This window comes from Barbus barbus, assembly GCF_936440315.1.
Source record: "Barbus barbus genome assembly, chromosome: 13".
In the NCBI taxonomy this organism is placed as follows: domain Eukaryota; kingdom Metazoa; phylum Chordata; class Actinopteri; order Cypriniformes; family Cyprinidae; genus Barbus; species Barbus barbus.
The window spans coordinates 21,416,093-21,432,872 of record NC_136741.1 but is presented as its reverse complement, the minus strand read 5'-3'; the positions used below and the strand labels follow the sequence as shown (position 1 = coordinate 21,432,872).

At 37.2% G+C, this 16,780-nt stretch overlaps 1 protein-coding gene across 1 annotated transcript; it reads left to right on the top strand.

The window, feature by feature from the left end:
- Positions 1–388: 388 nt before the first annotated feature.
- LOC306878708 (protein Jade-3) lies at positions 389–16,276 on the top strand. Its single transcript, XM_079431204.1, has 12 exons — positions 389–552; positions 4,064–4,126; positions 6,319–6,378; positions 6,475–6,554; positions 6,665–6,822; positions 6,902–7,092; positions 7,176–7,387; positions 8,889–9,056; positions 11,511–11,627; positions 12,562–13,020; positions 13,827–13,944; positions 14,266–16,276. Exons 3-12 carry the CDS (start codon positions 6,330–6,332, stop codon positions 15,105–15,107), a joined length of 2,394 nt encoding a protein of 797 aa, XP_079287330.1. The 5' UTR covers positions 389–552; positions 4,064–4,126; positions 6,319–6,329; the 3' UTR covers positions 15,108–16,276.
- The last annotated feature ends 504 nt before the right edge of the window (positions 16,277–16,780 follow it).

Below are 16,780 nucleotides of genomic sequence, written 5' to 3'. Positions count from 1 at the left end.
AGTGACAAAAATATTTTCTGACCATAAACGTAGAGGTGTGGTTAAAATCAGTCTTAGCCAATGGACATTAAGTTTACTAATATTTGAAATATTATTGTGGATTTCAATAGATAATAGAAGGATCTTAGTAAACATCTAAGATTTTAAAACTTACATGCTTTTTAAATGTGTTTTTTGGTTGTGGGACAGCAGTTTGCACCAGTTCTGTAGAATGGCCCATATACTATAAAAACTGAATAATTAACGAACCTACATCACAGCCTTCCATGGTGGCAACTAAAGAATATTTAACCACCACTCAAAAGATGTATGCTAAATACTCCAGTTTCCACTGGCGCTCAGTAGGGCCATGAACGGGGCGGAGTTTAGGACCCAGCGGTCTGGTAGTACAATAGAGCTGTTGTGTCGTGGTGAGAGGGTGATTTCTGCTTTTGGGATATTGACAGTGGGACAGAACAGAAAAAACAACGAAAATACGAATATTTAAAGACGGCCTCGCGGAGTTTATCGCCTTGTGCGATCGTCCAGAAACACTGGATTTTTGGATGTGAGGTAAGGGTACAGCACGAACAATACTGCTGTGTCTTCACACGGGGCTCAGTGTGCCAGTTATCCAGGCCTGCTTCCTTCAGATCCTTTACGAGCAGGGTTTTACGTTCATATTAGACAACTGGGACAGTATTGGTGGCAGCGATCACATTATCCTCGCGTTAAAGTTTGCGACCACGCACAGCATGTTGTTATATAGCCACAGGAAATGTTGTTATAGCAGGAGAAGGTATTGTAGTGACCGGAGAGGGTTCGTCGTGTAGGGCGGCTCGAGTTTGGCGCCAAGGCCGTCAGAAACCCTCGCGTGTACAGCAATGGAGGACACCAGCATGCTCACACACAGACACAGTAACGTTAGTGCCGTTTAGTGACACTTTACTGTAATGCATTGTTTAGTTTACCCTTCCGTTCTTCATTTAGCTGTGTGAACTTGCGGAGTTCATCTGTTCACCCAGCATGGGAATAATAACTGAGTGGGAAACAGTTGCAGCATGCATTAGCTTTTCAAAGAGGCGATGTGCATTTATTGAATGGGCACTGGGCTGTTGCATAATTCCACTTCGATATTTATTCGCTGTATTTTGTCGCTCACTTTTTATGTTATGAACCGTGTAATGTAACAACTTTGTTTTGTGGAATCTTCTTCGTTCGGAAAAGAACACTAATGCTAAGTCATTAGCGCAACCGACAAAATGTATAAGTGACGTGCACTGTGTAAAAAGCAAATGAATAAATGACACGAAATCAGTATGACTAAGTGCTAATTCTGAAGTAGTAGGAGCACAGTGTAACAAAGTTTGGACCGGAAGTGCTGTTGTTGGAATGCGGGAATGCCCTCGTCGAGCTTCCGGCCCCTTACCGCGAAATCCCTGGCCTCGGGCTTTAATCCACATGCCTTTGGTGTATGGTTAATTTGAGTATAGAATAAATTTAAAACATTTAAGGTACTTATACAATGTTGGGGTTTTCGTAACTTTGCGTAGGTCCGTTAGATAGTGCTTCTAATAGTCAGTAAATAAAGGTTTGCTAGTGCACTGGGTCAGTGTGACGTAGTTTGGGCACTAGATGGTCGATTTTGCTTTCAGTGACTTTTATCAAGTTACGGACAAAAATCAATAGCCTAAATGTATTAAGGGTTTCACTATCTTTCACAAATTAATTGGTATATATGGTTCAGTGGGTAAAAAGGTTATTTAGATGCTCTCCACACACTAAAGATGTCACATTTACTGTTCAACAAATTTTCGTGAGTGAAATTCAGTTTTTTCAATATGAATCCAGTGAAAGATTTCTCCACGCTGATGTTACAGCAGGTTCAGGAAAACCAGCTGGATTCATTCTGTTGACCAACAGAAAGCTGCTTGGTATAAAAGAGACTTCTTTAGGAAATGTGCTACAATAAATCACTAAACTTTGACAAAAGACAACGGACCTTTTGGCCTGTAAAATAATGCCAAAATTTTCATAACATGAAAGCACCTTAAGAATTTTTTTTTTTTTTAAGAACTGTTCTCTGAAAGGTTTTTGTGGAACCCATGTTCTTCTAAAAAAAACAAAAAACAAATGAACCTTTTATTTTTAAGAAATTAGCATCATAATTTTATTGTGTATGGTCATATGGACTGACAAAATGAACAAATGAAATATTCTTTCTTGGTTGGTCCGTCAGCAGTTTCTCATTCACAAATAAAATCTCCCAATTTATTCATATTGTTCACAAACAAAATGCTTAGTTAATTTTGTTCATGCAGAGATATTTTGTTTAGTGCTTCTCCCAGTCTCATAATACCCATTCATTTAGTGAAGAGATGTATGCTTTCAGCAGATCCATGAAATATTTCTCTGTCTGTACTCAAACTGTTGGTTCACAGTGCAGTCAGTCTTTGAAAACAGGAAATGAAGGAAAAATAAAAGTCAGTGCATGAAAGTCAACAGCAAAACACCACTACTTTAATCTGTATAATTCCTAATGGTCAGTTCATCATAAAAGAGGAGAGAAATTTAATTTCAAAGATGATTTGTGCAGTGCATTTCTAATAGAGTCAGTAAATGGGACGGGTTTTTGGCACACGAGGCCAGTGTGAGGTGGGTGTGGGGGCGAAGTAGTTCTCAGCAGTCGCTGATCTGTTAGTGTTGGGGTGTGGGGTGGTCTGTCTAGCAGAGCATTGTGCTTTATCATGGCGCAGTAGGAGTGGGGGTTGGTTTTAGGACTGTGTCATTTTGTACCACAAAGCAAGGCCACACAGATCAGATAGCCTTCCCTTTCAACAAATGTGTCGTATGACTTAAAACTTTGCAAATTTGAAAAAAGCCCTCTATTACATTTTTAATTGGTCTTGATTGACAGTCTTATTTACAGACAGGAGTCAATCACACAATGCTGACTCATTCTAAGTGGATTTGGTGCAACTTTTGTGACACTAAACTACTGATTCTTTTATAATATGATAGATACGGCCCAACTCCTAATAAAGAATGTGGTGAACAAGTCACACCAATCTTTTCAGTCTCATTAGTGCGTCCTTTTTAAAACATTCGCACTATGCGAGTGGGAGAGTGTGTATGTCAGAAGCAGATGTTCCTGTTTGGGTTTGAAAGCCTGTCTGTTACTGTCACAAATGTGGCTTTAAATCCACGTCAAAAGTCCTTCATGGAGCATTGAAGAGGCACACTGAGTGCTTTTTCTGTTTACTTAGTCTGGAGACTTTGCAGTGTGCAGCAGGCATAATGAGCATGAAGTCGTAAATTATAGAGTTTATCTCGTTCATAAAATACTTTTGTGCGGTACTAATGATCCGTACCAGTTTGATAATGAAGGATCACACTAGGATTTTGTTAACCAAGTGAAATGTTTGGACAAAATAGACAACTGCTCCTCAAATGCAATTCAGTGGTTCTCCAATAGTTGTCTCTGCACAGAAATAATACGCATCGTTTACTTTTTTAAATGGCATAAATTAAAAAATGCGTGTTCAAGAAATATTTCTTATTATTAGCAATATTGCAAAAAGTTTATACTGTCTCTTTAGATCAATTGCATGCAGTTTATTTATTTTTTAGTAAAATTATTAATAAAAAACAAACAAATCATTGACCCCAAACTATTAAACAATAGCGTATGCAAATCATGACTCTTTCATGCCTACATTACCAATTCTCTGTTTATCGTTAAACTATGGAGGTATACTATATTGGAGTTATTTGGATTAGTAGTGAGTGAATTAATCTAAACAGAAATATCCTCACTTGTAATAATATGCCTTGCTTATAAGATGTCTGTACATAGTTTCAAATGTGTGGTTTGGCTGCAATTGCTCCTAGTGAGCTTGGTTAATATTTATTTAAGGAGGCCTCTGAGTCAGGTATTGAAGCATAATAAATCACAGTGCAGGCTGGGCGTTGCTGGCTGTCTGTCAGTACTCTTACCCTCCGCCGCCTGTTTTACTGCCCCACATTTTCATTCAGATTGTGAAGAGTATGTGTTCACTTTTCAAGTCTTGTTCTTTGTTTTCAGGCATGAGCGAGAGGCAGAAGAAGCACAGTGGAGGAAAACAGTAGCATGTTCTTTGAATTTATGGTGAGTGAAAAACTGCTTCGTGAAAGGAAATCCATTAAAGCTGCCCTCTATGGTAATAACATCTATTTCAGGGTACTGAATGATTACCATGTGTCATGGTACTTTAATTTACCTATGAACATGTTAAAACCCATCAAATTTATAATGCCACATTGCTATTTAGTAATGATATGTAATATAAACCTGTAATAATCTTATAGTCAATAGTAAGTCCCTATTTTTAAATATTTGATTGCAAAAGTACATTATTTGCATACAAGCCTTGCTGGTTAAATGTTTAATTCGCGCGCTAGTCTGACGTGCGCTTTTTTTTTTTTTTTGACGAGCGCATACACCTGAAGCACTAAAAAGCCTGTCTAACAGCGCCTGATTACTCAACCACCCTTTCTCTAAAATAAAAGTAAATAGTTCGGAGAGAAACAGATGCATGCCTGTATATTAGATGCGTGCAGCTCTTAAAGGGACAGGACACTAAACATGCTGCTGACTGTGATTAAAGGGATAGTTCACCCTAAAATTTAATTTCTGTCATTATTTACTCACTCACATGTTGTCCCAAACCTCTATTAATTTCTTGTGCTGAACCCAAAATAAGATATTTTGAAGAATGAGGGTAACCAAACAGTTGCTGGTCCACATTGACTTTGATAGCAGGAAAGAAAAATCCTATGGAAGTCACTGAGGACCAGCAACTGTTTGGTTTTCCACCTTCTTTAAAATAGCATTTATGTTCAGCAGAAGAAAGAAACTCATTCAGGTTTAAAACAACTTTTGAGTAAATGATGGTATAAAAATAAAACATTATGACAGAATTGACAGACAGATGACTATTTAGTTTTGGGGGGAACTATTCATTTAACGTTAACAAAACAACAAAACGCAAAGAGAAAAATCACTCACTATTCTTGACTGAAAAACTTTAATACATTTGCTTTAGGAATCAGTCTATCTAGTGTTTTATTTTTATATTTGTTCATTCAATTTAATTGAATGCTCTGCTAAATACACCTATTGTACCTGGAAATAAAGCACTGTTTGTTTTATTTGTATATTATGTGTATTTGTAATGTGTATCTTTGCTCTTATTTTTTAATAAGAAAGATAAAATGATGACAAAGAATTTTATCTTCGCCCACTTTGGCCTAAATATCTGCCATGTCTTTTTTTGTTGTTTTTTGTTACCTTGAAAGGCTTTGTCTTTCTAGTTTGGCTGTAATGCTCAGACAACTTGTAAAACCAACATGACAAAGAATCGTGATAAAATCGTGAATCGTGATACAAAAAATCTTCATAATTATAGGTCTATTTGCTTTCATATTTCATGTGTAGAAAAATATTTCTTTATTTTTTATATACGGAAGGGCAAGAGATATGAAACACTCGCGCTCGTGGAAGAAAATGGACGGTGCTCTTCAGATCACATAATTCCGTGGAGAATTAATAGAAATGTTATTCTGTATAAAGAACATGTGAGAATAGTCTGTTCTTAAATACCAACAATAACAAGAACTCAGCATACACTCCTCTCTCTTGCGGAAAAAGTCCTCTACTTCGGTGTTTTTACGCTCATGCTCAAAGTCTTCTGAGCTTTTAGCGCCACCGCGTCGACCTTTTGGGTAACAGCAGTTGCTCTGATCATGGGATGTAATGCTCAAATCTTATTGGACGACCCGTGTTTTCGCTTTGCGAAACTGAAAAGATTTGTCAGACTGGACGATAAAAAAACATTCGCATTTTCGGTGCGCGAATGTTCGCAGTCTATATGGAAGCATCTATAGGAAGCTGTTGTTTTATTCCAGCGCCTCATCGCATCTGAAATTCCGCCGCGTCCGCTCAGTGTGGAAAGGCCTTTAATCTGAAAAAAATAATCGCCTGCGTTAACGGGCTAATTTTTGACACCACTAATATATATGTGTGTATATGTATATGCAGTATGTGTATATATAATATTTCACAATATTACTGTTTTTACCATTTTTGATCAAATAAATGTAGCCTCGGTGAGCATAAAATACTTTTCAAAAACATTAATAAATCTTTACAACCCCAAACTTTTGAACTGCCTGAGTCTAGTATCAGCCAAGGTGAATTGCTAACTTACTAGCATTTGCTAAATAGAACTAGTTAACTACTACAATTTAGCTAGTAGTACTTGCAAATCACTGCCTTTTGATATTGATATTTTACTGCAGGATACGTCAGGATGAAACGACTCAGGACTTCAAGCAGCAGTGACAGTTCAGACAATGAGAGTAAGTAAAATGAGCCTTAAATTCCGAATCTACATGTAAGATTCATACAGAACAAAGATGTTTATTCTTGGCTCACTCTGTTGTTGTATCATAAAGGTCCCTCGACATCCTTTTCCTTTAACAAGTATGGAAGCAAACCAGGCACCCCCGCCTCTGCTCAGAAGAAACCAGCAGAGGTAAATGCAATAGAAAACACCTTTTTTATTTTTACCACTAGCCCTATGAATGAGATATTTCTACAATAAAATTGGTTGTATCTCTCATTAAGTTAATTTCTCTCTTGTAGGTGTTCAGAAAAGACTTGATCAGTGCCATGAAGCTTCCAGATTCTCACCATATTTCTCCTGATGATTATTACCTGTTGGCGGACTCATGGAAGCAGGAATGGGAAAAGGGTGTACAAGTACTCGCTAGTCCAGATACTATCCCTCAGCCCTCTGTGAGGTATGTCACTTTGAATAAAAACAGGTTTTTGGACATGTACCATCTTGCATGTGACTGAAGTTGGGTTTTTTGTGTGTAGGATAATAGCAGAGAAGCCAAAGGAGGTCCTCTTCACCAAACCAAGGAAATATATTCAGTGCTGGAGTCAGGACTCTACGGAGACGGGTTACGTTAACATCAAGGAGCTGGCGGAGGCAATGTGTAGATACGACCTGGACGATATGGACCTATACTGGCTCCAGCAGCTCAATGCAGAACTTGGGATGACGGGTAAGCGAGAAGAAATACTTCCATATAAGATTTGGTCTCATGATGTGCTTCAGGGGATAAAGTACATTTTTTATGGTACAAAGGTGACGGGCCGGTGGATGAGCTGACGATGGAGCGGGTGATGGAGGCACTGGAGAGACAGTGCCATGACAACATGAACCACGCCATCGAGACCGAGGAAGGGTTGGGAATAGAGTACGATGAGGATGTCATCTGTGATGTATGTCGCTCTCCTGACAGCGAGGAGGGCAATGACATGGTCTTTTGTGACAAGTGTAACATTTGTGTGCACCAGGTGAGATCTTTGTTACTGTCAGTAAATACATTTCTCAAAAATTCTGAAGGCTTTTTTTATGCTTTTAATGACACTAAGACAGTAATTTCAAATACAATCTGTTCTTTTGAATTTTAAAGGATTCCAAAAAAATTATCATGGTTCCCACAGATTCAATTTTAAAATGTATTCCAAAAGAAACAGTTGTTTTAAATTGTAATGTCACAGTTCGGTATAATTTCGGTACAGCAGGGAGAAAAGCTAAACTTTTTTTTTTTAAATAAACAGTGGTTTACTGAACAAGTTGCTCTTTCTTTAAATGCATTCAGTTATAGTGAATTTTCTTAGTGATAAAAATCTGCCTCAGCTTATACTTAAAACTATAGGGAGCCCTTTTACATTATAAGTTTACAATTAGGCCTAACAACTTAACCCAAACTTAAATTTTATTACTATTTATTTTTAAATGGATGACCAACACTCAACTTAAATAAAAAAATTGTATGCAAACATGTAAATTGCACATAATGCAGTTTTTAAATTAACTTATAAATAAAAAAATTCTAGGCTATTTGTTAAGATAAATTCAATTACACACTGGCTGTCATAGCATGTTTTATAACAGATTAATTTAAACACATTAAATAATTAAGACTAACAGGTTTAGTAAATATAGTGAGTATATGGTGTAATATTTCGCCAAAATGCTCCTCTCTAGACTTAATTTCTCTAGTGAACTAACGAGCTGTGGACACTGATGACTTAAATGAAATGCTACGTGACATTTTATTTCCACGCTGTTTTGTTGCTGTCTTTCTGCAGTTGAAACACTGATTGAGCAATTACATGATACACGATGTTCAGTCATGGTATTTCACGTTAAAACTAGTAGTGCAGAGGAAGGAATGATTGCGTTCACTCGCGCTCCGCACAAGTCTGCGGTGCGTTATGGCTCAGACACAGGAAGCGGAGCTGATTGCGGGCGCTGGAGTCAATGCTTGTGTTGGGTTTCAGGACTTGCAAAATCGCTAGCCCGACATCCCGGGGCTATTGTGTTTTCCAGTCGAGCTACCAAAATGTATCACTGCCCTGCCCGACGGGCTACCTTAAATACAAAAAAATAAAATGCTGTATTCGTTCGGTACACATGCGCACCGAACCGAAAGACCTGTAACGAAACGCTTCGGTACGAATACGTGTTATATATATATATTTTTTTGCCATGAGTAGAGATGATGATACATTTAATAAAGAAATGTAATATTGCTGTAGTATATTATTGTAAAGCAAGTTTACTTAAGTAGCACATTTCGTACACAATGAAATTCCAAGAGCTTAACATTAAAAACGATTTCAAATAATCATAAAATAGTCACAACAAATGCATAAGAAATACAAATAACAATAAAAGCAAAGAATACAAATTATTGAAATTTTATTTAAAATGTATTTATTGTAAGTATTGTAAGCTAGAAGAAGATAGCTTTATCCTACAACTCATCACACTCCTATTCTTTTGCAGGCCTGCTATGGTATTGTGAAAGTGCCAGATGGGAACTGGTTGTGCAGGACATGTGTGCTTGGCATCAATCCCCAGTGCCTTCTGTGTCCTAAAACAGGGGGTGCAATGAAGGCCACCAGGGCTGGCACTAAATGGGCTCATGTAAGCTGTGCCCTCTGGATACCAGAGGTGAGTTATGTGTCAAAAGGATGGAATTACACCTGCATTATTATGGTTGTATGCTCTTGATGTTGTTTCATTAATAATATTACGAAATTGAGCTTTCTTTTGCATGCCAGCATATTTGTTGGTTTTATTTAAAGGGGTCATATGATGCGATTTCAAGTTTTCCTTTCTCTTTGGATTGTTACAAGCTGATTGTGCATAGACGAGATCCATAAAGTTGCAAAGACTAAAGTCTCAAAACAAAAGAGGTATTCTTTATCAAAGTTAAGACTCTGCCACACCCCCTAAAATGGCTCATTCAAACATGCCCCCACATGTCTACATCATAGTGTGGAAATATTTGCGTAATGCCGCCCAAATGTTCACGCAAAGAAAGAAGGCATTTAAGAATCATTAAGATTACTTACAACAGTACAGCACAACCTAGATGTTATCACAACGCATTTTATGGACGACTGTGTTGTGAACCTAGGAGAGGAGGTAATTCTGACTTTGCTATGACAATCTGGCGCTTCTGAATCAGTGACTGTAAGTATATTTGGTAATAAGTTTAAGTATTTGCTATTGACTGTTCAAATGCAGAGTTTTGTGCGTCGTGTGTGAGAGAGAGACACAGGGTCACATCACAGTGGAGTCACAGTGGAGCTTTCTTAATCGCGGCTTGTGTAAGTTACTGCAAATACATACAAGCTTCATCACTGTGTCTGTCACGTGACTCTGTTCACCTTTCGGGCTTGATGATATTTTTTTGGCAATTGATTCTGGAAAGGTAGTTATACTTTATTTTACTTGATCTCACAGCTGCTTTTGATACTGTTGATCATGGTATTTTATTGCAGCTTTTGGAAGATGTTGGTGTTAAGGGTATTGCCTTAGAGTGGTTTAAATCATTCCTAAAAGATAGATCTTTCTCGATTTGCATTGGAGATTTGTGTTCGACATCAGCTAAATTACGTAGTGGTGTGCCACAGGGGTCTATTCTTGGGCCTATTCTATTTTCATTATGTATGGGCCCTTTGGGCTCAGTTTTTCGTAAATATAATATTATATATAATTTATATGCAGATGATACCCAGTTATATATCCCAATTGATCCAAATGTTTCTCAATCTTTTGATGGACTAGCTCCGTGTTTAGGTGAGATAAGAGCCTGTTTGGCAAGCAATTTTCTTCACCTTAATACTAATATGACTCTGTGTGTTGTTTTTGGACCTTCCTCTGCTTCCAAGGTAATTATAAGTAGGTTGGCCTCTATGAAGACAAGTGTTTCAGATCCTGTTAGAATTTGGGTGTTATAATGGATTCAGCTTTAGTTTTAGATAAACAGGTTTCTAGTGTTGTGAGGGCTGCCTTTTATTAACTCAGAATTATTTCTAAACTGAAATCTATTCTTTTTAAGGATCTGGAGACTATTATTCATGCCTTTGTGTCATCACGCATCGATTACTATAATTCTGTATATATAGGTATTTCACAGGGTCAGTTATCTCGTCTTCAATTAGTACAAAATGCTGCTGCCAGACTTTTGACTCGTACCAAGAAGAGAGAGAGATTTACTCCAGTTTTGGTTTACACTGGTTGCCTGTAGAATTTAGAATTCAGTTTAAGGTTTTGTTGATGGTTTTTAAAGCGTTGCATGGCATTTCCCCCAAATATATTGCTGACCTTTTAATTCCTTATCAAAATACAAAAAACCTGAGATCTTCGAATCAGATGATTCTTCATATTCCTATAACGCGATTAAAATCTAAGGGTGATGGGGCCTTTTCAGTGGCTGCTCCCCGTTTATGGAACCCTCTCCCAATGCATATTAAATCTTCCCCATCTGTGGATGCTTTTAAGTCTAGATTGAAGTCGTACCTTTTTAGTAGAGCCTTTAGAGTCGATTAAAGGGATCAGGTTTTATATTTTAATGTTGAATTGTTGAATTTTATTTGTGTGACTGTGTAATGATGCTGGAAAGCACTTTGGTCAACGGCAGTTGTTTTAAATGTGCTATAGAAATAAAATTTGTATTGTATTGTATTGAACTGATGGTAAAACTAAGGACATTATTAGCTGTCTTTACATTTATTTTGAAAGCTGAAGCTGGCAAATATGGTAAGGGGCGTTACATTTCCGATGAGTGCTTGCGGTGTTCGGCCAATCGCAATGCACTGTGCCAGTTGGCCAGTCAGAGCAGACTGCATTTGTTGGAAGAAGGGACTTTGTAGAAAACGACGAGATTGAGAGAGGCTGGGCATAGAGGACCTACAATAATGTACAGTATTTGAAAAATAATGTGTTTTTTAAACAATAAAGCATGTCAACATATGTTGTCACACCAAATAATGATCTTTAAAAGCATCATACGACCCCTTTAAGAGTACCATAGAGTTAACAGACATGGGCTAAAAGCCACAAAACTCCACTTTTGATGTTATGGGGTCTTTTAAAAGAATTTGTATTTGTCTTTAGGTGAGCATTGCCTGCCCAGAGAGGATGGAACCCATCACCAAAGTGTCTCATATTCCTCCCAGTCGCTGGTCGCTCATTTGCAGTCTCTGTAAACTCAAGACTGGAGCCTGTATACAGGTAATGCTTTATAGTGCATGAGCATCTCTACTGATTAATTGGGTTACAAGAATTAGTAATAAAGTCGGTTTGAAAATGAATTATTATTGCTTAGTCGGATATAAGAAATTGGGAAAGAGAACTTCCTTCAGTGACCATTTTTACAGTGCAAGAGAAATGAGTGTGGTCATTTTTACCTTTTTTTGGCTGTAAAATGTAGGTCTGATTTATTGTATTTAATTTAAATTATCAACCGTGTTGTGATATTGAGTAACTCATGAAAAATTAAATTAATTCTTAAAATCTGTAAGCTGTTTGTTGTAACATTTAATATTTTAAACCTTTTTTGTATGCAATATATAGCACAATTTTTATAATTTTTTTTAATATCAGGATTTTTACAGCTAAAAAGTTTTAATTCACCCTTCCACAAATTAAGGCCTTAATGTCTTGAATCAGAGCAGAAAGTCTTAAATTCATGGCATCAAATGTTGCATGCACAGCCAAAATAATATTTTCCCCTTAGTATATTTGTCTTGTTTTCCAATACAAATATATAAATATCCTTAGGGTTGCAAAAAATGTTTGGGTGCAGAGATATTCATGCTTTAAGCTAGTTTTTTTTTTTAAATATATTAAATAATGAAGATTGATAGAAGTTACAACTCATTTACATTTAGAGAACTACAAATGAACATGTAAAACAAATATCTTAAATGTGGCACATGCCCCCCGGTTCTCACCATTTTTCCCCCCTTGCCTGTTTGCATCTCTGCTTGGTGTTAAAAAGGTATTTAAAAAGTCCCAAATTTACCTCCTGTAAATGTGATCAAATAAAATGTAGGAAGTAATTTCCCAATTAATTGAAGAAATAATTTGATTAGTCTAATCAAAATATTGACTCTAGTTTTGTCTTGTAGACTGACGTTTTTAAACACTGTCTTTCATCTTCCAGTGTTCAGTTAAGAACTGCACCATCCCTTTCCACGTCACTTGTGCTTTTGAACACAACCTGGAGATGAAGACCATCCTGGATGAAGGTGATGAGGTCAAGTTCAAATCCTACTGTCTGAAGCATAGCAAACCCAAAGCAGGAGAAGCAGGCTTGAGTCCGGCCTGTCATAAACCTCCCACTGAGACTGAGAAACTGGGCTTGAGGGCACAGAAGCTTCAGGAGCTGGAGGAGGAGTTCTACACACTCGTTCATCCGGAGGAAGTGGCCCAAGACCTTGGACTGCCAATCAATCTGCTGGATTTTATATTTCAGTACTGGAAGATGAAGAGGAAAAGCAACTTTAACAAAGCCCTGCTGCCACCTAAAGAAGATGAAGAGAACCTGCTATTGCAGCCACAGGAGGACAGTGTCCACACAAGAATGCGCATGTTCATGCATCTGCGGCAGGACCTGGAGAGGGTGGGTACTCTTGTCATCATGGATGATATCTTGATTTTTTGCATCTTGCTGTGAGCAATTGTTCCCTCTATTATGTATATTTCTTTCTTTTTATTACTATTTTAATTGATGACTTTTAAATGTAGGTCTTAATTGTTTAAAAAGTATTTTTATTAATTGTTTAAAAAAAATGATTAGTGTCTGATTGGGCTTCCTCAAGATCAGCTAGTTGTCACAACTAGTCAGTTTTGAAAATATGTAGTTTTGCACATAACCATTATGTCATTATGTAGTTCTTCTAAAATATATAAATGCCCAGTTCAGCTGACTTATGTACATTACTATTCAGAAGTTTTATTATTGCTTTTGAAAGATGTCTTATTCTCAACCAGACTGATTTTATTTGATCAACAATACAGTAAAAACAAGGATATTGTTAAATATTATCACTTAATATTAATAGTAATATTAGTATGTTCAGTGTCACATGATTCCTCATTAATTTGGTACTTAAGTAACATTTCTTATGATCAGTGGTTGAAAACATGCTGTTCAAATTCTCAGGATTCTTTGAATAGAAAGTTGTTGTTTTTTGTAAAAAAAAAAAACAGCATTTATTTGAAATAAATGCTTTGTAAACACTATAAATGTTTTTACTAGTTACTTTACCTGTGATTAGATTAATGCATTCTTTCTGGGGAAAAAAAAATAAAATATATATATAATTAATTTAAAACATTTTCAGTAGTTTAATTCATGCTTAAACCATTAGTGTTATGTTGTGAGTTTTTGATGTTATGATTCTTATGTGCGTGTCATTTTGTCAGGTGAGAAACTTGTGTTACATGGTGAGTCGAAGAGAGAAACTGAAGCTGTCCCAGAGTAAAGCTCAGGAGCAGATCTTCAATCTACATGTCAAACTCATCAACCAAGAGTTATCTGCAGGTAACTCACTTTTTCTGTATTTATTTTATTATTTGCTCTATTTTATTTTGGTTTTGTTTTATTTATTTATTTTTATATCTTTGGGTAAAAACATTAGCTTTTATTTGTATTTTTTTATTAGAATACATTTTAAATAATTTTATATTTCAGAAGTAGTTCAAATTAATTTATATTTTTAACTTTGAACTCTAGACTTGACGGAGTTCAAATTAAACTCACACAGCTAAAATAATCCAATGAATTAAAAATAATTGTAATCTCATATAATCTGTTTTTTGACATTCCACTGCTGAATAATTGACAAACTTCATCTATTTGCAGGGCTCCCAGTGTCCTCATCTTTAGAGAACCTATTGTTCCATCCTCCTAGAATAACCCTAAAACTCAAAATGCCCAAAGTGTCGCTTGGCAATGGCAAAACCAACTCCAAATCTGGTAATGGCCCCCTGTGCCCGGATAACAGTGGTAACGTATATGACACTGTTGAGGGAGGCATCGGCCAGGGTAAACCGCAACTCCATCTTGGACGGGTAAGGATAGAGGAGCGTGCCAACGGTCTCCTGCCAGCCTCCATCTACATTCGACGAGACGGCGGGACTCCCCCATTTACCGTGAAGCAATCTGGCAAACCTTTAGCTCTGCACGCTGCCCTCCATGGTCAGTCATCCAATAGGAAAGGCAAGACCGAACCAGAGAAAACCCGCCAATTGAAATCCAACGGCATTATGGATAAGACCGTACTCCAAAGAGACACTTCCTGCCAGACGCCCACTGAAAAGGACACATGCAATGAGATTTCAGGGAAAAGTCAGTCAGGTGGATTCCACAAAACCTCTCTTGAGCATTTCAGTCGATCCCTCAAGGAGGCCACTGTCAGTTTAGTACGGACTGAGGATCTTCGGGCTTTTGAGAAGAACACACGCAAGTCCTCCGGATTCTCCAAACCGGTTTCCAATGAGCGGCCGCTAGGGGGCAGCAAACCATGCCAGGAGAGCGACGGTTACTGCCCGGATGCAGAGCTTAGTGACTCAGAGCCAGAGGCTAAAGGGAAGTGCCGACATGGAGGGAGGGGGCAAAACCAGAGAGGACCTGCGGGAAACTACATCAAGTCTACTAGCCGAGCAAAACTGTCTTTTGGCTCTAGGACGTCAGTTCAAAGGTGACAATCTGCAAAGCACTAAAAATATCTCCAACACATTGCCACAAATTACTGTAGTCCTCTGGCGGTATTCAGAAGCGCCAGATTTTGTTTTCCTCTGTTGAGGATCAGCCGATGATTTTTAGTACAGTGTGCCAAAAAGTTCTCCCTGGCAAGTGATTGGTCTATATATTTGTTGGACTGATATATATATCACTGTGTCTCTCTAACCAGCCATAGTGTTTCTGCTGCACTTGGACTTGGACATGGGGTTTTATGGGCTGTGAAGCAGTGTTTCTGTACATAAAAGGAACCTCACTTTTTAGAGTGTACATAGTAGTTTGTGTTAAAATGTGGAGCACATTGAGATGCTTTCCACATACTGAAACGTTATCCTACTTTCTTACTGATATGCTTATGCAAATAAAGACTTAAGGACTCTGATTTGACAAATCATGTTTGTTTGATTGTTCTGATGTCTGGTCGGACTGTTTCCTTTGCCTATTTTTATTTCTCTGTTCCTCCATCTCTTTGGTCTTTCTTCCTTCTGCTTTGTTTCCACTTCTTTGCTAATGTTAAAATTGGCATGCTTGAGCAGAAAAGAAAGTGTGCTTGTGCAACTGAATTGGTCTTCCATCTGTCTGCAGTGTGAAGATAAATGTCAAACCTTAATGTTCATATTTAGAATAAATTTCATGCTGTTATTTTTTTATATTATTTTTCTCCGATTCATTTTGTCAATTCTTGGTGCCAGACCCTTTCATTATGTTTGCAAAAGACCATGAGAAATGGGTCTGTAATAAAGCAAGAATGGATTTTTAATGTGATGTAGTATTTCAGCACAATACAAATAACACTTGTTTCAGCATAAAAATGTGTCCATCCAAGACAGCCAAATAACATGGGCTCATTACAAATAATAATTATAATAAAATATTTTTATAACCATGCACATTTTTGGGATCAGTAAGGTTTTAAATTGATACTTTTATTCAGCAAGGATGCATTGAATTGATCAAAAGGGACATCTGTGAGTATAAACATCTATAATGCTATAAAAGATTTGTTTCAAATAAATCCTGTTAAACCTTTGTTAATCAAAGAACCCTGAAAAAATGTATCACAGTATCAATACAAATATTAAATTGCACAATTGTTTTCAACTTTGATTATTATAATAAATGTTTTTTGAGCACCAGGTAATCATATGATCATGTGACCTTGAAGATGGAGTAATAGGTGTGTTCGACTTGAAGCGGCGCTGCGCAGAATGACATCAAAATACCGTGAGTAATAAGAGAGCAGATGGATCCTTGTGCTTTCGAATCGCTCTTGTCATTCTGCGCAGCGCCGCTTCAAGTCGAACACACCTAATGGCTGCTAAAAATTCAGCTTTGCATCACATGACTAAATTACATTTTAAAATCAAAAGGTAAATCAATTATAAGTAATAAATTTCACAATATTTCTGTTTTTACTGTTATTTTTGATCAAATCAATTCAGCCCTGGAGACTTTTTGACCCCAAACTTTCGAACAGTAGTAAATCATGTTCATGTAAAGCTCTAGAGCAGTATTTAGTGTTCTGTCATTTTCCTTCAATCTCATTCTTCTCCCAGAGCCCTCTGGCTAGTCCAAATGGAAGTGTTCTCCACAGTTTTATTAATCTTCTCTGCTCCAGAAACGACCATTTCTGCAC

What these genes read in the sequence shown, in the direction of transcription:
- LOC306878708 (XM_079431204.1), top strand. Translation starts at nt 6,330, where the DNA reads ATGAAACGACTCAGGACTTCAAGCAGCAGTGACAGTTCAGACAATGAG. An exon ending in TGACAGTTCAGACAATGAGA is followed by an intron (nt 6,379 to 6,474) that starts GTAAGTAAAATG and finishes TGTATCATAAAG; the next exon opens with GTCCCTCGACATCCTTTTCC. An exon ending in GTGCCCTCTGGATACCAGAG is followed by an intron (nt 9,057 to 11,510) that starts GTGAGTTATGTG and finishes ATTTGTCTTTAG; the next exon opens with GTGAGCATTGCCTGCCCAGA.